This window comes from Pogona vitticeps, chromosome 1, assembly GCF_051106095.1.
Source record: "Pogona vitticeps strain Pit_001003342236 chromosome 1, PviZW2.1, whole genome shotgun sequence".
Classification (NCBI taxonomy): Eukaryota; Metazoa; Chordata; class Lepidosauria; order Squamata; family Agamidae; genus Pogona; species Pogona vitticeps.
Window position 1 is genome coordinate 29,129,688 of NC_135783.1, and position 23,167 is coordinate 29,152,854.

Here is a 23,167-nt window from a genome sequence, read left to right on the forward strand (position 1 = left end):
TATCAAGCAGTGCCCACCCCTGGAGTGATGTATGGTCCTTTTCAGTCAATGTCTTGTTAATTGGTCCAGGATGAAATATGATTTGGGTGACTGTCTCCTGGCTTGTTCAAAATAAATACTAGATATTCTAAAAGAGGTTCAAAACCCACAGTGGTCATGAATCCCACAATGCTAAGGGGTGTGGCTATCAGCAAGTCACAAGAAGCTGCTTCTATTTATCAAGTGCAAGGCCCAGTTTAATTTGTCCTACATGAAATGCTAGGGAAAATGAAACTGTATTCGCGAAAATGAAACTATTTCTTACAAAAGAAATTCAAACAAATAATTCAGCATTTTCTGTAAAACTCACATGTTTCTCCTAAAATCAATAACTCCATATTTTATTTTCCAAGAAGCTTCTCATGGTAATCTCTGAAAAGTTTGGGAATTTATTTATAAACACGACATGTGGTAGGCCAATGGGCATATGTTATCATTAAAATAGAATGCCATTAAAATTATCCTTAATTTTTTTTTATCATATTGGCCTTGATTCTTCACCTGTATATTCATCAGCTTCCTTTTAGCACCATCTGCCCGATTCACCTTGCAAGCGCGGAGCCATATGATGCATGTGCATGACATTATATATCTTATCTTCCTAAAATGCTGCTGAATTCTTTCTGCATTTAAAGTTTTTGTAAAATTTGAATGCTAACTTAGCCAGTCAAAATAACTGGATGAAACACAAGCTTGACCATCACTCCTGTGCAGGGTTTTATATAGAAACTGTAAGCTTCAATTTTTCTGGAACTTCACTGTTATAAGAATACATGAATATTCTTGTTTTTTAAATGTCTGAATTATATGTGTGTATGTACCCACACATGCATGCACTGACATTGTGCTTGAGTCAAGAGAGTAATCTGATAGTCTGGATCTCTGCCTATTGTTGAACAGACTTTGCTTTGTAATGTGCTGCGTTCAAACCAATAATCCATGACAACTTAACTACTACTTCCTTTGATTTCTATTCCTCTTTATTTCTTTCCCATAAGCTGTTTCCTAAAATCACTGACTACACGATATATCAAGAGGAGCTTCTTAAATAGTCCTAACTAAGCTGAGAATATACAGAGAGCATCTGCTGAAGCTTTCAAAATTGAGAAGCTAAAGCATGGTTTCCAAGGGTCAGTGTCTGGGGTGTCTCAGATGCATGAAATGACAAAATGCCATCTGTAGTAGCGTCTGTTCTGTCTGTATTCCTTTAGTGTTTCCTTGTTTTGTTCTTCAGCATTCCAGACTTTTTGACATACTCTTAATTTCCATGTCCAATTTCGCTATCATTGGGAAATGATCTGTAAGATATTGGCTATAGGTATTTATAAGAAATAACAAGAAGACTTGGGGCACCTTATGAAGTAACAGATTTCATGCTTTTCTAAAAATCACAACAAACTTTAGCACTTTACACATATTATCCAAAAGTTGCACAATATGTGCAAAACCTTCAAATGGACATAACTTCTTTTTATTTCTGTTCCAGATACTTAACATGTTTCTTTAAAAAGGGTTGTTCACCTGATTTATTATATTTCTTTTTACTACATTAAACAAATATTTTCAATATTCCCATTTTTCTGAGGATTCCATATCCCACAAAATTAATATTCCTTTGTTGTATATAATATCTACAATAAGTCTTAACTGATTCACTATACAGTGGTGCCTTGACTTACGAACTTAATCCATCCCAGATGATGTTCTTAAATCGAAACATTCATAAGTTGACTCAGCATTTCCCATTGGAATGCATTGAAAACCGATTAATTCGATACAGTTGTTTATTGTTCTTATGTGTTTATTTATTTGTTTGTTTGTTCGACAGAGGCACCGTTTGCAAGTCAAAGAATTAGTTCCCATAGGAACTAATGCAAAACCAGTTAATCCGTCCTCTACCACTAGGGGGAGAATTTTTTTAACCTAAGATAACTTAGGTTAAAAAGGGGCAGGAAAGTAGGGACGGAGGGAGGGAACAATGGGGAAAAGAAAGAAAGAAGGTGTTGCATCCCCTGAGTGTCCCTAGTTTGTTCTCCCCAAACACAGGTCCACCCTCAAGATGCGTTGCCTCTTTCTGTGCTTCCACCAGTGGATCTAGTCCACAGTATTCCAAATATATCTCAGATACATGCTGCCAATATAATAGGTTTATTGATCTTTTAGTTGGTATGTAAATCACAGATGTAAATCACAGTTTTTGAGGATCATTCAGTAAATTGGTATTACATGTTTTGTTGTATGTGTTTTTATTCATAGTAACCTCTTTAGCAATATTCTTTAATCATCTGTCTATGCAGTCAACCCTCAACTTACAAACGGTCATAGTTACAAACATTTTGACTTACAAACCGCTCTGATAGAAAAAAATATTGACTCGACTTGCAAACTTAGATTCGAGTTACAAACTGAAAAAATTGTGTGTGGGGGGGGAGAGCGCGAAATTTGAACTTTCCGTTAACCGTTGGCCAGTGAAGAGGGATCCTGTCTGCTTCCTCGCTCTTTGCAGAGTTTTGAGAGTGGATTTGGAGACAATACTGTATTCAGACTGCCTGGTATTGCCTGGTACAGTGCTGTATGGACTGTATTTTTATTTTTTTACTTTAATTTTTGATTTTTGGATTTTTAAAAGGTGTTCCCTCCCTTCTTTGCTGCCCCCCCTTTCCCCAAAAGGTGCTTGCATTGGCTTGTCTTGATTGAAAAAGTGCTTTTCAAGGTGATCTGTTGTCTGAAAGGTGCTTGGTTTTTCCCAGAAGGTGTTTGTCTTGGCTGAAAAGGTGCTTTTCAAGGTGTTCCGTTTAAAAGGTGTCTGTTCCCTCCTTCCCTCCCTTTTTTCTTCCCTTTTTTTAAACCTAAGTCATCTTAGGTTAAAAGGAAAAAAAAAGAAAAAATTCTGCCCCTAGTGGTAGGAACAGATTAACTGGCTTTGTATTAGTTCCTTTGGGAACCAATAATGATTCAAGTTACAAACCGCCCCTCGACCTAAGAACCAAAAACAGCCGGAACGGATTAATTGGTTTTCAGTGCATTCCTATGGGAAATGCTGATTCGAGTTCTGAACTTTTTGACTTACAAACTTCCTTCCAGAACAGATTAAGTTTGTAAATTGAGGGTTGACTGTACTCTATTCCTTTTAACTCTTTCCTATTCTCTGTAACACTCAAACTTTCCAATCTCTGTCTTAACGCTCTCAGTTCAATGTCCTGACTCTCTCACTTCCATTCCCCATCTCTTTCTGTCACTCTAACTCCCCAACTGTCACTCTAACACCACCCCTCCTGCCCTATCATAGACTCCTGCACTTGAGCTCCATGTAATGGACAGGAGTGACGTGGGCATTCTGCCACAGAAGGTCATCACTGGGGCATGCGTACCCCTCAGACAAAGGTTTGTGCTTTTAAGCACAAAAAGAGAGAAGACAGAGAGAGAGAGAGAGAGAGAGAGAGAGAAGACAATGGGGGGGGAATTTGGAGTCTAAAACACATTTTAAACCCACACATGCTAACCCACACATTTTACAACAAATTTTAAACCAAGCAACTTTTAAACAAAACACATTTTAAACGAAACCAAGCAACTTTTGAACCCACCCACCAGCACCTTTTAAAACAAAAGAGAGGTCACTTAGCTTTCGGTGTCTTCTGGAGGACATCACGGTGACTTCTGGCTGGAGGACAGGCAGGTGGGTGGTGAGATCGTCATCACTGCAAGGTAGAGGTCCCCTCCTTTTGGCCATCTTCTCCGGGGGTTCCCTGTCGCTGCCTCTTGGCTGCAGGCTCCATCCTGGTGAAAAATCTGCGCAATTTTGTCTGCTTTATCCTGCGCTGCAGAATCTTTCTGAAAAGGCTGACCACATTGTTGTTCACCATGTCCATAACTCTTCCTGTAACAGTCCTGTTTGGGTGGTGCCTCTCAAAGAGGCACTCGGTCCATTTCTTGCAGATGGATTTTACCTCCTCGCTGCTAACCTGCGGTGCCTCTTCCTCTTCCTCAGTGGAAAGCTCTTCCACAAAAGCCTTCTGCTGCTCGGTTTGCAGTTCTACAAGTTCTTCTGTTGTCAACTCCTCTTCATGGTCTTCAACCAGCTCCTCTACATCCTCCTCGTCGACATCCAGACCCATGCCTTCACCCTTGGAGACAATGTCCCTCACCATCTGTTCATCGGTCACCTCAGTGCCACTGTCTGTGCCACATTCTGGCCACAGTTTTCTCCAGGCTGAGTTCAAGGTCTGAGTTGTAACATCTTGCCCGGCCTTGTCAATGAGTCTTGATGCAGTGGAGGACATTGAAATGTGTGTCTTTCAGAACTCTTTCAGGGTCAAGGAACGTCTCCTCGGTGATATTAAAGCACCTAGTGAAGAGTGCCTTTGTGTATAGCTTCTTGAAGTTGCTGATCACTTGCTGGTCTATGGGCTGCAGAAGAGGTGTTTTTTTTTGGGGGGGGCGAGGAACTTGACCATGATTAAATTCTCGTCGAGATCATCCACCAAGGATGGGGGGTGTTCCAGGGCGTTGTCCATCAGCAGAAGGCACCTTTCAGGAAGCTGGTTGTCTGAAAGATATTTCTTGACAATGGGTGCAAACACTTCATAGAGCCATTCCATAAACAGCTGTCTTGTTATCTAAGGTCTTGAGTTGTCCCTCCACATGACAGGCAGTGTGGCCTTGTTAACTTTCTCTCAATGGAATGGGCGAGGAGTCTGGGAGTGGTACACCAGCAGAGGCTTGATCTTCAGATCTCCAGTGGCGTTGGCACACAGCAAAAGGGTCAATCTGTCCTTCATGGGTTTGTGGCCCGGCATTTTCTCTTCCTCCTGAGTGATCAAGGTTCTCCTGGGCATCTTCTTCCAGAACAGCCCTGTCTCATTGCAGTTGAAGACTTGGTGGGGGAGGTAGTCTTCTTCCTTGATGAATTTGGCAAAGTCCAACTTGAAGGTTTCTGCAGCATCATGGTCAGAACTTGCAGCCTCCCCATGTCTTACAACGCTTTGGATGAAACTTCTCTTTTGGAACTTTTGAAACCACCCCTTGCTGGCTTTGAATTCTTCTTGTGCTGAAGTTCTGAAGAGGTTTCTTTCCATTAAATCACTGTGCAGCTTCTTTGCTTTTTCACAGATCTTGGCTTCACTGATGCTTTCCCCTTTCAGCTGTTTCTCATTCATCCACACCAATAAAAGTTTTTCCACCTCTTCCATCAGGGGTGGCCTGGGCTTTGTTAGAATTGTGACTGCTTTTGCCACATCAATGTCTTTCAAGACATCTTTCTTTAACATGGTGCAGATGGTTGACTTTGCCATCTTGTATTCAGCAGCCAGTTCAGTCACACGCATGCCATCTTCATGCGTTTTGATGATGACCTTTTTCATTTCAATGGAGATGATCTTCTTCCCTTTGCTCTGCTCTTTCTTTGGAGCCATGAGTACTGTTGAGCACACCACAGTACACAAACCCTAGGAGCCACAGAATCCAGCAACCATTATTCCAGCAAACAGACCCACTCAGCACAAAAAGAGAGCACAGAGAGAGAGAGAAAGAGAGAGAGAGAGAGAGAAGACGGGGGGGGACTTGACTCTAAACTGCATTTTAGAGCAAACCAGCCAGCACAGCCCCTTGCAGAATATTTTCTGATTTTAAGAAAAAAAAGACGGTGGAGTCTAAACTGCATTTTACAGCTTTCCTGCATCAACAACCAGAAACCATTATTCCAGCAAAGAGATCCCCTCAGCACAAAAAGAGAACAGAGAGAAAGAGAGAGAGAGAGAGAGAGAAGACAGTGGGTGGGAGACTTGAGTCTAAACTTCATTTTAGAGCAAACCAGCCAGCACAGCCCCTCACAGAATATTTTCTGATTTAAAGAAAAAAAAGACTTTGGAATCTAAACAGCATTTTACAGCCTGCCTGGATCAACAGCCAGCACAGCCACTCACAGAATATTTTCTGATTTTAAAACAGACAGACTTTGAAGCCACATTTTAAACCCACACATTTTAAAACAAAGGAGAGGTCGCACTACACAAACCCTAGAAGCCACAGAATGCAAAAATAAACAAATAAATTTTACTTTTAAAATTTACTGTACAGTCTAATTTTCACATTTAATTTTAATTTCATATTAGTCTACTTTTAATATTTTAAATGCACACCGAAAGACCCATCAGAGCACAGAAACATAACCACACCACCTAGCCCTACCCCCCAAGCTGCAAAAGCCCTGTACAGTAAATACAGTGTAGTCACCCACAACAGGCAGTTTCTCTGTTTTAAAAAAGAAAGTAAAAAATCCAAAAATAAAAAAAATTAAAAGCCAAAAAAACCCAGTATGTACAGTACGGTATCAGGCAGTACAGTACCAGGCAGTACCAGGCAGTCTGAAGTCTCTCTGCGTATCCACTTTCTAACCACTGGGACGAGCGAGGGATGAGCAGACAAGCGGCCTCTTCACTGGCCAACTGTTAAATGAAAGTTCAAATTTTGCACTTTCCCTGCTTCCCCCACGGGTTTTTTTCCATTCGTAATTCGAAGCTCCATTCGCAAGTCAGAGCAAAATTTTGAGAACGGAGCTGTTCGTAAGTCGAAATGTTCGTGAGTATGATGTTTTTATAATAATTTTTTATATTAGGAATATTAGGAATATTTTTATATTAGGAACTAGGTGCTTTGACTTACAAACACCCTGATGTACAAGCATTTTGACTTATGAACAGCTTCGTTCGCAAAATTTGCTTTGACTTGCGAATGGAGTTTGACTTATGAACAAAAAAAGGCAGGGGAAAAGGGCATAAAATTTAAATGTACTAACTTTTGGTGGTGAAGAGGCGGCTTCTGGTCTCACGGCTGCGGCAGACTCAGCGGTGGCTCCACGGCTATGGTGGAGGCAGCAGTGGAATAGCGTGGGGAGGCTTGAGCCTGGCCAGAGTGCTTTGACCACTCACCTCCTGGCCGTGGTGGAGGCAGTGGTGGCCCAGCATCAGGAGGCTTGAGTCTGGCCGGGGTGCTTCGGCCACTTGCCTCCCAGCTGCAGCAGAAGCACCGGTGGAACAGTGTTGGGAGGCTTGAGCCTGGCTGGGGTGTTTCGGCCGCTTGCCTCCCAAGCGCCAGCCCCAGCTCTGGAACTGGCACCAGTAGCTCCTCGCCAGGGCGGCCGCATCAGTTGTCAGTGCTCCTCACCGCCCTCCACCATTTGAATTTTCTGCCATCGCCCCATGAGGACTGACGTGGCCGCCTCGGCGAGCAGCTGCCAGTTCCGGAGCTGAAGCCAGGGTCAGGCACCAGCGGCAGCATCAGTCCATGGAGGGCGGTGAGGAGCGAGTGGGAGGCAAGCGGCAGTGGAAGCCTAGGAGACTGAGTAGGCTTCAGACTGGAAGGTGCTGCTTTTTAAAAAAGTTTTTGTTTTGTTGGTGGGGGGGATTGAGGGTCGGTGTTGTTTTGTTTTTCATGATTTTTTTTCCAGTCCAAGCGTGGGACTTGCTCTGTTTATTTTTATTTTTATTTTGGTATATTTTTGAAATGCTGGAACAGGTTAATCCCATTTCTATGCATTTCAATGGAAAATGCTGATTTGACTTATGAACGTTTTGACTTACAAACATCTGGGATGGATTAAGTTCCTAAGTCAAGGTACCACTGTACCTAAACCTCAATTTGTTTAAGCTTTATACCAACATCTTTTATTCTTGATTTTTACCTTGATTACAAAATCCATTAATTTATCCCTGCCAATACTTAAAATCTTCTAATTGTATTGGGAGCATTCTGAATAAAAAGGTAATTTTTGGCAATATTTTCATTTTGATCATAGCGATTCTCCCAAACCACGATAGCTTCAATTTAGAATACTCCTGCAATTTATCTTTAATATCACTTTTTAATTTATTAAAATTTTGCTCCTTTAATTTTTGAGTTGCTTTAACTATATTTATACCTAATTATTTAATATCATTACACATTTTAAAAACCATATTTATTTACAAATGTTTCTTGTTCATATTTATTATAATTAAACATTATTATTTGTGTTTTTTGCCAGTTAATAGTTAATCCTGTTGTTTCCCCAAATTTTTCTAAATGATTTTTAATTTTATCCATACCTTCTGATGGGCTTTTAATGGCCAATAATGAATCATCAGCAAATAAATTAATCTTAATTGTATCAATTTCACCTAATTCTTTCATTAATTCATCATTTCTTATTGCATTAGCTAACAGTTCTATAATCATCCCTTTACTTCACCACTAAAATTAGTGACCAAAATCGAAAATTTCCCAGCAAACCTGAAGGGTTTAGCTGATTTGTTTAAGGATAAAAAAGTTGCCAGATTGAGGGACTGAGTGACTAAAATGAGATTGAAGGATCAGATTATAGTTAAACTTCAAACTAATAAACTAACATGGTATAATTATATACAGTTAGTTGGACAAGTGAATGGATGAAAACTAATGGCAAATGTAGAGAACGTACTAAGTACAAACAGTTCCTATCATCACATGAAGACATGCAGAAAGATGCTTTGAGGAAGGTAGTAAGTATTTATTTATAACCTAATTTTGGAACAAGAGGGAAAAATGACAGAAATAGAAGGTTTGAAATCAATTTAGAAAGATGATTTAAAGACAGAAATTAAAACAGAGGATTGGACAAATATTTGGAAAATGTATTGAATTAAACTCAAAAATTGCTTTGCTGTCAACTTTTGATAAGATAGAACTTGATTATTTCTCAAAGGAATTGATTTCCAATTTTATGACAGGTGCTAGAATATTAATAGCGAGATTCTGGAAAGATAAAAATGATATTAAATTAGAAGTTTAGTATAACGAAGTATGGGACATTGCATTAAATGATAAATTGACTACTGAACTAAAGATGAAATGAGGAGAAATAAGTTCAAATATTTGTTATGCTATTTGGGGTAGATTTATTGAATTCACATTAGTGAAAGGAAAGGAGAAAGCCTCTAAACAACAATCAATACAATTTTGGAAAAGAGGTTCGTATTAAAAGTATTGCTCCATAGGATCCCATGGGTATGGAGGTGCAATGAGATTTAGATTTGTAATAGTATTTTGTATTCTTGTGTTTGTTTTTGTTTTGGAAATTTAAAAATAAAATTTAAAGAAAAAGAGAAAAATGGGTAAAATATTTAAAATAAAATAAAAGTAAGTGTATAGGTTCCTAGACTGAAGGATTTGGGTAACAAAGATTGGGAAAGACTGCCGGAGATGAGAGGTACTGTGTTAGACTGGCATCATGCACTGAAACAAATATGTGAAGCAGCATTTACATTCAGGCTGTGGAGTAAAGTAGCTGTGTGTGTGCATGAACATCTTAGTAGACAAAAGTAAATTGAATTTATTTATTTATTTTATTAGATTAATACCCTGCCCATCTAGACCAAAGGTCTACTCTGGGTGGCAGAGCTTTTAAAAACTGAACTGTTTTCCCCCAGATTAGCTCCAATATCTTCAGAACACTTCCACCGAGTGAAAATCCAGATTTTGATCCAGAGGAAGATGAACCTACATTAGAAGCTTCGTGGCCTCATATACAGGTATTTTGACTAGGAATGTCTGTGTTCCAGTTTCAGACTGCTCCTGTGTGAACATTTCATGTTAACAGTAAAACATCTAACAGCTATTCTGGGAATGTAATATGTGCCTGTTAAACCTAAGAAACAATATTGCTTGTTTATGCTGGTGTTAAGTGCAGTGGCATAAATCTTTGTGGCTACTTGCTACTGGTTAATGAGTTGCCAGGATCTTGTTAACTGGTGGAAGTTTGTCACTATGATTTATGCCACTGTATTTAAATCTGACATAAATAATCAACAAGAATCTAGCTGTTGCTTATGGTTTAACTCAGTTCTGAACTGTTACATAGCTTAAGATTCTTCTTAAGAATTCTGTTTGGCTTCCTTTCTGTCTTTCAGCTGGAAATTTTCTTTTGCTGTTTTGTATTTTCTCACACTTTTGTGATTCTTTGAGACTGGGGGCTCCAACCCCTGGTCCACGGGCCAGTACCAGGCTGTGGCCTTGGCGGGACTGAGCTGCGGACACAGATTTCTCCCACACACACACATGTACTCCCCTCATTCATACACACATGCATGCATGGGCCCCCGGGTGCACGGGATCCCCACCCACCAACTTGTGCATGCACGGGCGCTCCCACCCATCCATGCATGTGCGCACGGGTGCGCTGCACCCCCATCCATGCATGTGTGCACTGGTGCTGCACCCACTCATGTGCCCCCACACACGTGCCCCATGCCCCCCGCATGCATGTGCGGATGCTCACCCGCCCACCAGTGCATCCCTCCGACCACTCATGTGTGTGCCCCGCCCACTCATGTGTGTGCTCCGCCCACTCATGCATGGACATTGGTGACCCACCCCCCATGCACGAACTCCACCCCCCCCCATCAGTTTGCAGTTTGGAAAAGGTTGGGGACCACTGCTTTAATATATGTCCTCTGTACTTCAGTTAAACTGCCTTGAGAAAATTGCCAATTATCTTATTATCAAATCTGACTTTTCTTTTACTATCTTGGATACACCTGACCATCTTTTCCTACATATATCCTTTAAGCTTTTGCTTGCATCTTCCATACTAGGGTGAATAGATTTTCTTCAGCTAAGGGGACAACTTTTTCTTCAAGAAAATCTGGCTTGCCTGCCAGTGGGAGCAGGGCTTCAACAAAAAAATGTTCCATTCTCTTCTTCTCCTTTGGCTTCCTCAGTTGCCTCTCCTCTTTGTGTCCTTCCTTATGTTAATGAAGCTTGCTGGGGGAAAGGAGGGGGAGATGTTCAGTGGCACCCTTGGAAGCATTTTAGAAGTGTAATTGCTGCACAGGAAATAGTGGCAGGAACAAGTGCACTTTTAATAATATGCTTAATGAGATTTTTTTTTCTTTTTGTTCAGCATACAGCAGTTCCTCATTCTGTACCACCAGCTTAGTTTTGAAGACTTCTAAATTTCAGGGGTGGAAAAAGATGTCTCATATGACATGAGGAATTGCTGTCAAAAACATAGAAACACTCAGAAAGAGTGTGGTTCTCTTGATTATGATCACTAGATTAGTGCAAGGCTCTGGGTCAGAGACTGCCCTAGCAAACGGTCCAGAGACTCCAGACTACCATTAGTTCCGTTGCAAAAGTTGCTTTTTTGGAGTACAGTTCCCTAAATCTCCCAGCCAGCACCAGTCATTCTACTAGGGGCACTCTGGGAATAGTGGTACAAAAAAAGAATTTCTCCCAAATTTGTTCAAGAACACTATCAACAGGGATTGACTAATTTGAATATACCTATTGTTTGCCACTCTGTCAGCTCCCCATACATTTCCAGGTCCAGTTCAAAGTTCTGTTTAGATCGTTAAGGTTCAGTTTGTGGTGACAGGATTCCTGAAGGACTACCTCCCACTGTTGGCATCAATGGGAACCTATTTTTCTGTACGATTCATAGCCATGCTGAAGTCCATGGGTTACGTTCCTTGTACTCATGGGATAAACATGAATGGGGAACTCTCCTCTTACCCACCTTGCCTTCCTAGTAAGTATCTGGGTGGATAGAAGAGGCCAAAACAGGGGTGTGTGTTCCAGGAACTTGCTGGTCATGGATTCACAGGGCTAAACCCAATATTACAGAAGCAGACATCTTCTTCATTTAGGAGTTCCCATTCTCCTGCCTATATGATGACTGTTAGGGAACTCCAGGAGAAGTAGGAATTTAATATGCAGGTACAGTAGTGTAACAAACTCATATAACCTGTGATCCATACCAGTAGGACTAGGTCTCTCCATCTGTTGTGTACACAGCTCATGGTGTGTGTGTGTAGCCTGCATAATTAAATTGTAAACCTCCTAGAGAGTGCTTTAAGCAATACGGGGCCGTACATAAGCAGTACATTTGCTTTTGCTTTGCTAACTGCTCTGTGGAAAATAGGCTAGAAACGAAAGTTTCCATTGGCACCAGTGAAAGTTTCTTTAAGGGTATCTTTGCCATGCAGGAGGGGAATTTGCAGAGTGTTGTTGTGTATGCTAGGGATTCCCCCCATGCAGTTTTTAAGAACCAGCAGAACCTTAAACCCAAAACAAAACAGTAATTGTTGCACTGAGTGTGTGTTGGGGAAGATGCTACATAGGGGGACATGTCCAAATATTTGTAGAGCCTGGGGAAATATGTGATGTCTTGAAGTTATCAGCAATTTAAAATTTAAAGAGTTAGTATGAACACATAGAATCTTAATGGAAACATACTTCTACTTTTCTGGTAGGCCTTTTATCTATACTAAGGTTGCTTCTTTGAAACGTGTGACTATACATGCAAAGCTATATTTTCTAAACATGTTTCCATCTTATTCTTTCTTAGCTGGTGTATGAATTTTTGCTGAGGTTTTTAGAAAGTCCTGATTTTCAACCTAGCATTGCAAAACGGTTTATTGACCAGAAATTCGTACAACAGGTAATGTTGACTGAAATGTATAATATATTACTACTACTTTAAACTAAATATTATAACTGGGATTCATCTGTGTACAGAAGGCTTGTTTAGTTTCACTGCATGCTTGCAAACCTGCAAAAGAATTTACTAGAGGAAGGAAGAGGAAGGTGTTTTTTTTGGTAGTAAATTCAACATCTTCCTTGAACACTTGCTTTCTAGAACACATCCCTTCATCATCCAGAGCAAATGTTTGGATATAGAATGAGAATAGGTAACAGTTGCTTCCCCCACTTTTGCCAGCAGGCATTTTCTGGAAATAGAGGAACATTTCATTCCTAGGCACTCAAGATTCAAGCTAGTGTACCATTCTGTAGGTGGAGAAACAAAACTCTGAGGTACATAACTGCAATTCACCTAATGTAGAAACATTAGTTCAATTTCATGGTGAGTTAGTCAAATCTGAGTCACACTAAAATAGTGTGATTTTGTTTTTTCACTCTCCATTACACCTTAGGCCCTTTTTCTAGTAACATTTGCTTGTAAATTACTTTGTTTCTGCATTATGCCCATTCATTTCAAAGGTTTAAGTATACATAATAAATCTCAACGTACAGAACTAGATTATGAACTGATTATGCCACGCTGATGCTGTTTTTGATCTGTTTCTCAGCAAGGAAATATGTAATACAGTACTTTTCCTAGGAACAACCATAGTGTTGCTTGCCCTTAAGAAAGATATTTCCCAATGGGCCAGTATGATATCTGGTTACTTTTTCTGTTGTTTTTCTGACTAATAAACAAGATATCTTTTTCTATCCCGTCACTCTGCATGTGTGTGTGTAAAATGGCTATTTCTATCCTATGTTTAATTTTAGTACAATCATTGGTGTGGAGGGAATTCAGGCAGAAATTGTTTTTATTCCAGTTAGTGCTTTATGTACTGAAAATTCATGTAATAAGAAACATTTTATTAACAGCTGTTGGAGCTTTTTGACAGTGAAGACCCACGAGAGCGTGACTTTCTAAAAACAGTGCTTCATCGAATTTATGGCAAATTCCTTGGATTAAGAGCATTCATCAGAAAACAAATCAACAATATTTTTCTCAGGTATAATATATATGGTTCTTTATAAAATATATAAACTAGTCCTTTTGAATATGTAATTTTTTAAAGTATTAAGAGTATATTAACGACATGTTTTATTAGTCTGTAAAATCAGATTTTGTTGAAGGTGAAGTAAATACTGGAAGTTTGTCCACTGAAATTTTTTAAATCAGTTATTTCTGTCCTCATATATCCCAGAGTAGCATGTGCACTGTTGTGAAAGTGCGAAGGCAAGAGGAAAAGGGGACGACCGAGGATGAGACGGTTGGACAGTGTCATTGAAGCTACCAACATGAATTTGACCACACTCCAGGAGGCAGAGGAAGACAGGAGGGCCTGGCGTGCTCTGGTCCACCATGGGGGTCACAAAGAGTTGGACACGACTTAATGACTAAACAACAACAAAAAGAAGGGAGGGAAAACTAAACAGAAGCAGTGATGGAAAAACATGGGTTACAAGGAACAGAACTGGTTATTAATAAGCCCTTTGGGTTTAATTGTGCAAAAGTAAATGGCTTCATCTTGGGAGATAGTTTCTAAAACCTTTGCACCAAAGTGAAATTTACTCCTCATTCTTGGGTGATCAGGCCTCAGAATAAAAAGGTACATATAAAAAGGTACAGTGTGCATCTCCATGAAGATCACACACATACACTAATACCTCTCTCAGGCTGTCCAAAATACATTGGACTGCTGTGTCAGCACTGGGGCAATTTCCATGATGCAATGTTTGATAAAGAATGAGAGTGTAATTTATTTATTTATTTATTTATTGGACTTATATACCGCCCCATAGCGCTACAAGCACTCTCCGGGCGGTTTACAATTTTAATTATACAGGCTACACATTGCCCCCCCAGCAAGCTGGGTACTCATTTTACCGACCTCGGAAGGATGGAAGGCTGAGTCAACCTTGAGCCGGCTACCTGGGATTTGAACCCCAGGTCGTGAGCACAGTTTTAGCTGCAGTACAGTAATGTGTGTGCCCATGCCCATGTCATTGAACCCAAAGATACACAGTTCTATTAATGTTAACATTTAGTTTGTTTTTTCCTCCCTGGTTTTAAAAATATCTTGGGAGTTGATTGGGCCTTATTACCAGAGAGGAATAATTTATACCAGATTGATTAAAACTTTGTTGATGGTGGGTTGAAACATCTTGGATTTTGGCTTACATCCAACCTTCTGAATTGCCTATATCTAGTGTTAAGGCAATGTTATTTTCGTTGAAAAAAAACTTGCAATCTGCCGTGTGATAATCTTGTGACCTTTTTAGTTCAGTCTTTGCTTAACACATTGGTCTTGATGGATCTTTCGTGGGATTGGGGTGCACTGTCCATCCGACATTTAGGTAAAATAAAAACAAAAACCGATATTATGGAGCCTTTTTGTACTAACCTTATTTTTCCCAGTGACTTGTACATTGATTAACTGTAAATGTGTCTGAACAGGTTTATATATGAAACAGAACATTTCAACGGTGTTGCTGAGTTACTTGAAATACTAGGAAGGTAGGTTTATTTCACTAGTTAGCTCCTTAAGTAGAATAATGTGTTTTACCCCTCTTTTGTATGAGGGGTGCACCAAACCCTTTGGGATATGTTCTGAAGAATTGATGGGCCTTGTTTTTATTTTGTTCCCTGAGTGTGAAGGCAGCAGCTCCTGATCTTTAAACACAGAAAGAAGTGGCATGCGAATCTGATTTTAACATGACAGGATGCATGCTGAAGATGAATACAGAAACTTACTGTTATTGTTCACCAATAGCATACCTCTTCTTATATTAAGTGAGTGGGGTCAATGTATGAATGTCAGCTGTACATAAGAGGGGTGGGGCTATCTCCAAACTCCTCACTATGTGTAATTTTCCAAAGTGTCTGCACCATTTAAGTGCAGACATATAAGTGTGAATGCATAGATGACTGCTTGAAGAGCAAACCTTACAGGTTTGTTCATGTTTTTTGTGGTCTTTCATATATGATGGCAAGGCACCAAAGCCACTCTCCCCGCAAAAATATTGTCTCAGCTGCAACAGGGAGTATTCACGAGGGTTCTGAAAAAGAGGATTTTTTGTGGTCATTTAAAATAAGATAATTGTGTAAGAAAGTTAGACCTTTAACATACAGATTTTCTTCAAAATATTAAAAGGGAGCTTTGAAGCTTTGTCTCTGCATACTACCTGAATGAGAGCTCTTCTGTAAAGGAAGAAGTACAGGTTGTTTCCAACTGTTTTCATCAACTGACACAGCTCTTCCTGCAGCCCCCATGCGTTACTCAAATCTGCTGTACATGAAGGAAGAGACATTTGGGGCCTTTCAGAGAGAGGAGGGGAAGAGAAAGTCCTGCTGTATAAATGGAAGTCTGCATAACTTTGAATGTAGTCCACAAACTTCACATAATTAATTACTTTTGGTTACTCGTAAGGATCCTCCTTAGCAGACTTACTCCTTGTGTCACTGTATGGTGTTTCTTCTGTCCTCTTTCCTTCATAGAAAATCATATTTAAGAGTACTAAATGCTGTTTCTTGTTAATAATATGTTGCTAGCACATTACTTTTTAAATGGATTTTAAAAAGGAAAAACACTTTTAACAATTAAGAAATTATTACACATTCTCCAAATTACCACAGAAAATGGGGTAATAATTAATTCTCCCCATTATGGAAACATCAAATCCTCAATCTAGCACTACAGTATATCCACGAATCAATGCAATTTATATTTATGTTGGCCCGATACTGGGCAACTGATTTAATAGATTGTCTCTTGTTGGGTTTTTGCCTTGTTCTTATTAGAACACCTAAGCAACGAGACTACTTCTCAGTTTTTTAATACAGCATTACTTTAATGCCTCAGTTCCATGCTGTGCCAGGAGTGGTTACAGAATTGCCTGGATTGAACCAGAAATGGCTCTGTTTATTCTTCATAGTATTTTTAAAATTGCCAAGCACATTTTTACTTGTTTGGTAGGATGTGTAACTAAGTTCAGAGATAGGGTAGTGGACCTGAAAAGCAGCACATAAGATTTACTATTCTGTTGTAACATATTCAGTAGCAGAATTAAAAATGTAACAGTTGCTTTTACAGCGCTGGAGAGAAATGAAGTGATTGTTTGGAGCTATTATAGCCATGTCAGTTATAAAGGACTAGTACTGCTAGACCTCACAAAATTTTGTTAAATAACATAATGCATTAAAGAGTTGATCTTATGCTAAACCTTTGATAGTTGCCTCTTAAGATTAATAAGCTTTCATGTCTAATTTGGTTTTTCCAGTATTATCAATGGCTTTGCATTGCCGCTGAAAGCTGAACATAAACAGTTCCTTATGAAGGTTCTTATTCCTATGCACACAGCAAAGGGATTAGCTTTATTTCATGCACAGGTATGTTGTTTTGGGGAAGGTCATTTTCTTATAATTGCAGAACTATTCTGTGTTTTGGGTTTCTAAAGCTTTATCAAAGTATGATTGATTTTTCCCCCCAGAATTTAGCCAATTTTAATTTAAAGTTATTGTAGGGTTTTTTTAAATATTTCAGATAGTAGAAATGCTGTTTGACAAAGGAAATATCACATTGTTTCTATCTATTGGTTATATATATTTTCTATCAAATACTAGATCTGATTTGCTGTAACAGTATATATTATTGTTGACGTGTACATGCAGTATTAGAAGAAATTATGTACCAGGGAGACAAGGCTGCTTGATACATGAATCAAAGAAGTTATGCACTAAACAGGAATAATACCTACATATGTTTGCAGTATTTTGCCTAGAATTTGCATGTTGTTTTCAGTCAGGAAGAATTAGTACATGAGGGCATTGACAGTGAACAGTGCACAAAAACATAGTATAAGCAGCAAGGCCAATGGTAACCCCAAGGCTCATCCTTTAGAAATGGATTGGCTACACAATACAGGACTGTTCTTACTTTTTGCAACATTATCAGGACCTGTTTATATTCTCAAATGGATAACAATTTAGTATAGAGTGACTTAAGTGTAGAGTCATCAAGAATGCTCTTACAGTGATTTGTAAAAACACTGGAAATTCAGAATGGTTGAACTGAAGATCTTGTAATGTTGGGTATGTTTATTTTCTGAACACCTTTCTGTACTGTGGGAATATGATTTGAGTTAGTATTCACATTGAGAGAAATTTGGATCTGTAGGAAATACCTTCCACATAGTTGGATTTTGACTGCTTGCTGTATGTTGTTAACTGTTAAAGTGACTGAAATTGTTTCAGATTATTTGAATTGCTCTGATTGTGTTCAGTTTTGCATTCTGTTGTTCTGGGGTGGTTTAGCAATATCAGGAAATCCTTTGAATAGAAAATAACTAAAATGCATATTCCAATATGAATAATAACATGTTAATTGTGATGCTCAGGTTCTTCACTTCAGGATACCTTTGCACAGTGTTGCTTTCCCTGATTATTCCTAACAAGTACTCTTTGTGTTTGTATAGCATAAAGTCATATTCTTTGAGCTAAGAGAGAGTAGCCAACCCAGGAAATCCTCTATTTATTTAAATGTGGGATATCCACACTACCTTATAAGAATAAGGCATCTTCAAAAGGATGTCTGCTGGATTCATTTTCCTCTGCTCCATGCAGTAAAGGCTGAAGAAAGCTTGAACTTGAGCCAACATCTCTCAGTTCATAGTACTGTACTTAATACTTCAACTAGTTTTTTATAAGAATCCCCCCTGCTCTGTTTAATATCTTTATGTGGATCCACACTCTTATTTAATTGCTTATTGAAAATATTATGTAGTATAAAGAATTATGGAATACAATGATTATAGATAATCAAACATATAATATTAAAGTAAAGAAGGTATACTTTTATAGATATCTGGGGAGAATTATTATGTGTTAATAAAGAGGAAGGGAAGAATACCTTTGTGAGAGTCAATTCAATTTTGGAAGGGAATGGGATTCCATGAAGGGAAGAGAATTGTTTGTATCTCCAATTCCAAAAGGGGGAGACTTTAGATATACAGTAACTGTAGTGAAGTTTTGTGTTGCTAGGATTTTTTTAGGTTTTGTATTTTTGTAATGTTTATAATGTCTCATTATGTTTTGTGTTATTAATAAATAAAATTTAAAAAAGAAAGAAAATACCAAAAATGTAAGCAATATTATTGTTAACAAGAAAACCATAAATCTTTTCCTCCTGTGTTTTAGTTGGCTTATTGTGTTGTTCAGTTCCTGGAGAAAGATATGACTTTAACAGAGCCAGTAAGTAATGTTTCTGTCAATTTCAAACATTTCTAGAAAGTTTATGCTGGTTGATACAAGCAAACATTAGAAAGGACATCAGATGGCAAAAACTGTTTACTGCTGGAACCTGACTACCTCAGAAGGTAGAACCAGACTACCTCTTTAATTTGAGGTTTTTGTACATTCTGTATAACCCATCTGTTACGGATACATCACTTTAGATTTTCTGGAGTGGCAAAAGGCTGGATTACAGCATTCTTTGGATCCTTTCAACTCTGCAGTAGACCTAGTTTACCACCACAAGGCCATAAATGATATCAGAAACTCTGAGTCGATGAGGTACTGCAAGTTAAATTGTCTAGCAAGACCACATTGTACACATGCAAACGAAACAGAATGGCATTTTTCTCTGCTGTTCATTTTGATGGAAGTAGTGTGGAAGGCTCTGCACGTGCACTGTCAAAATGAATGGAGGGTGCTTGCTGGTTACTTTCATTATCTGGTTTCTTTTCAATGCAGTAAATGCATGTAATGTGTGGGCATAATGGGTCCTGATATATTTATAATGTAATAGTGTTAAATTGACTCTTGACTTACAGTATATCACAGAAGTGAGTACACCCCCTCACATTTCATAAATATTTTAGTACAGTGGTGCCTTGACTTACGAACGCACCAACGTACAAGCATTTCGACTTACGAACAGCTCTGTTTGCAAAATTTTGCTTTGACTTGCAAACAGAGCTTTGACTTACGAACAAAAAAAGTGGGGAAAGCGGGAAATGGACTTTGGACTGCCTGGTGTTGCCTGGAACTGTGATTTTAAAATGTAAAAATTGGTTTAAAAGGTGCTTGGTTTGGTTTAAAGCTGCTTAGTTTTAAAGGTGTTCTGTTTAAAAGGTGTTTGTTCCCTCCCTTACCTCCTTTCCTGCCCTTTTTAAAAACCTAATCTTAGATTTAAAAATATTCTAGTGGTAGAGAGGACGAATTAACCAGTTTTGCATTAGTTCCTATGGGAACTGCTACATTGTAGCTACGTGTCATTTCTTCAGTGTTATCACATGAAAAGGTATACTAAAATATTTATGAAATGTGAGGGGTTGTACTCACTTCTGTGATATACTGTAGAATGAAGGCAGTATGAAAGTTGTGGTAACGGAGGATCAGAAATGAGTTGGGGATGGCATGTGTGTAAAGGCAGGTTTAAAACAGATGAAGTGGAGACTTACAGCTTATTTGAACAGTCATAGGAATATATTATAGTTGAACACAGTTGCATAACATTTGTTGGCATGCATCACACATTTGTGTGATACCAGAATGGAAGCTGCAACTCATGTCGAACATGTTTTATTCTGCATGCATACCACCACACCAAACTTTCATACTTGTTGCAAAGAAAAGCTTTAAAAAGAATTGTCTTTGAAAAAGATGCTCTTGACATCAGGTTCTGGGTGTTTACTTTGAAGTAAATCCCTTTATGTTCAATAGGACTACTTCTATGTGCACATATGTATGTTTGCAGTAATTTCAAAAAGGAAGAAGCATTACCGTTGAAAAATGACTGTTTGAAGAAATGAGAATGTTTGAAGAACTTCTGCTTCTTCCAATGCATGCAGATTGAATTTCTGTATCAGGTGTCAGAGTTCCCCGCTTCCTCAGCTCTTAAAGGGAAAACTCAATTGATAGTAGCAACAAGGTTTTTTATTTGTCTGCCTCATTCAAGTCTAACAGTACTTGGGAGTAGGAAAGTATTTTTTGCAAAAGTTAGCATGTGTCTTTCCCTTAGAAAAATAAAAGCAACCTCCCTGCTCTTTTTTACTGGCCCGGTACCCCACCCTCAACTCCTGTTGGCTTTAATACAAGAAATCATTTGGAAGGGAGAAAAGTGTCTGAAGTAATGCAGGTTAGTCAGATATGGAAGAATTCAGCTCCTATCATGAACATACTGCTTTTGATGTAAGCAGCAGGCTCCCAGCCCAGTCTCCTGCTTTACATGTAAATATAGGAACTATTCCAAGAAAAAAACATGGCGGCTGCTGTCACATCCAGTTTGATTACAAGTTCCTCCAGCTGCCAACATGGTTCAGTGTACAATTTCTAAATTTAATGGCACAGTTCAGTTGGTAGAATTATGGGGGAATCTTCTGGGTTTCTAAATATTTCATTCTTGCTCTTTGGCAGGAAATGTTAGATCAACTTCACTTTACAGTAGTTATGGCAGGCTGCCTCAGGTTGAGATTGACATTAACACAGTTGACAATCCATGTTTTTTTTCGTAATCCATAAAGCACTGTGATCTTAACACTTAAGAAAATTCACAATGAAACTGATTGTATCTTGGCAACATATGTTTCTTCTTGCAGACATCTGGGTATTATATTTTATTTCCTAGAATGCATACTTTAAGTTTTGGAATCAAAATTAAATTATTGAATTCCATCTAGTTCAGTAAGTATAGAAAACAGAATTGGCACAGCAATATGTGGACCGAGAACTCACAGAAGTACAAGCTGGATTTTGAAGGGGCAGAGGAACTAGAGACCAAATTGCTAATATGCGCCTATGGAGATTATGGAGAAAGCCAGAGAATTCCAGAAAAACATCTACTTCTGCTTCATTGACTATGCAAAAGCTTTTGACTGTGTGGACCACAGCAAACTATAGCAAGTCCTTAAGAAAATGAGAGTGCCTGACCACCTTTTCTATCTCCTGAGAAATCTGCATGTGGGACAGGAAGCGACAGTTAGAACTGGATATGGAACAACTGATTGGTTCAAAATTGGGAAAGGAGTACAACAAGGCTGTATATTGTCTCCCTGCTTATTTAACTTATATGCAGAATACGTCATGCGAAAGGCAGGACTAGAGGAATCCCAAAACGGAATTAAGATAGTTGGAAGAAATATCAACAACCTCCGATATGCAGATGATAGCACTCAGATGGCAGAAAGTGAGGAGGAATTAAAGAACCTTGTAATGAGGGTGAAAGAGGAGAGCACAAAAATGGTCTGAAGCTCAGCATCCAAAAAACTAAGATCATGGCCACTGGTCCCATCACCTCCTGGCAAATAGAAGGGGAAGATATGGAGGCAGTGACAGATTTTACTTTCTTGGGCTCCATGATCACTGCAGATGGTGACAGCAGCCTCAAAATTAAAAGACACCTGCTTCTTGGGAGGAAAACGATGACAAACCTAGACAGCATCTTAAAAAGCAGAGACATCACCTTGCCAACAATGGTCCGGATAGTCAAAGCCCAGAGATTTTTCTCTATTCTGGAGACTTTCCACAAATGTGCAGTCCTGGTTATTTTAAGCTGTCTTCATTTCATCAACTGGGAAAATCCAGAAATACTTGGTGACATATTGAAAATCATGCAGTAGACTACCTCTATCCTGTCCCTGTTCCATGTGTTCCATTATGGATTAATATTTCCCTGAATTAAATAGGGAAAGACATATGGTTACGTTCCAAGGCTGGCATAGAAGAAACATTTAAAGCAGATGAGGGTTGCATGCACAATAATACATTTAGGACTTGTCCTTTGAAATGTGTAGTTGCATCATATATGTTTTAATCATTGTGGTTATGTCTTGACTTAGATTTTGAAATTGTTTTCACAACCTAGGTTATCAGAGGATTGCTTAAATTTTGGCCAAAAACATGCAGCCAGAAAGAGGTCAGTCTGTTTAAATTCTCTAGATTGAATTTTATACATATAGACTCACACACCGAGAAATCAGCTTAGGAGGTCTGAAAGTTGTTTGTCCTAACTGTAATATTAATGTGTAGGGTTCCATTTGTATATTTAAAAGAACTGTCTTGACAGAGAAGTCCACATTTAAGGCATGGTCTTTCTTGTGGTCATAGTGCTCATGTGTGGGACAAATCACGAAAGGACCCAGGGTTCTGTTTCTTTCACTTGTTCACTCAGATAGTATGTTTCTGGATAGCATTGTGGGCTATTAAAAGGGATGGAAGATGCATTCATTATTCATACTTCCCTCCCAATATAATTGCTGTACTCTCCTCTTCCCTTTGCCAAATTGAAATGGCTTCAGTAGGGGATGTGCGGAGTGGTGAATCTGCACTGAGCTTCCTTGCCTGTGCTTAGCATACTGTCTATGTATACACTTTGTAGGAGGAAAGGAATAACTGGAATCTGAGCCCTGTGGGTAGCCAGTTTTTGGTTTCAACTAGAGTAGACCCAACAAATTCATGAAACTTACATACATGCCAGTTTATAAAGTTCCTATTGATTCTGTGGATCTGCTTCAAAATCGCTACTGAAACACATGCACTATAGAAAAATAGCACTAAATGGGGCAGTATTATGCAAGGTATTACTGTACTTTGGCTTTA

General features: G+C 38.9%; 1 protein-coding gene across 1 annotated transcript in view; it reads left to right on the top strand.

Moving 5' to 3' along the window:
* The window catches only part of PPP2R5A (protein phosphatase 2 regulatory subunit B'alpha), a 74,712-nt gene that overhangs the window by 36,203 nt on the left and 15,342 nt on the right, over positions 1 to 23,167 (top strand). Inside the window, exons 3-9 of the mRNA XM_020794602.3 lie at positions 9,483 to 9,584; positions 12,401 to 12,493; positions 13,450 to 13,580; positions 15,029 to 15,088; positions 16,852 to 16,960; positions 18,767 to 18,820; positions 22,434 to 22,484. Of these exons, the coding sequence (XP_020650261.1) occupies positions 9,483 to 9,584; positions 12,401 to 12,493; positions 13,450 to 13,580; positions 15,029 to 15,088; positions 16,852 to 16,960; positions 18,767 to 18,820; positions 22,434 to 22,484 (600 nt within the window). The remainder of the gene's footprint in view (positions 1 to 9,482; positions 9,585 to 12,400; positions 12,494 to 13,449; positions 13,581 to 15,028; positions 15,089 to 16,851; positions 16,961 to 18,766; positions 18,821 to 22,433; positions 22,485 to 23,167) is intronic.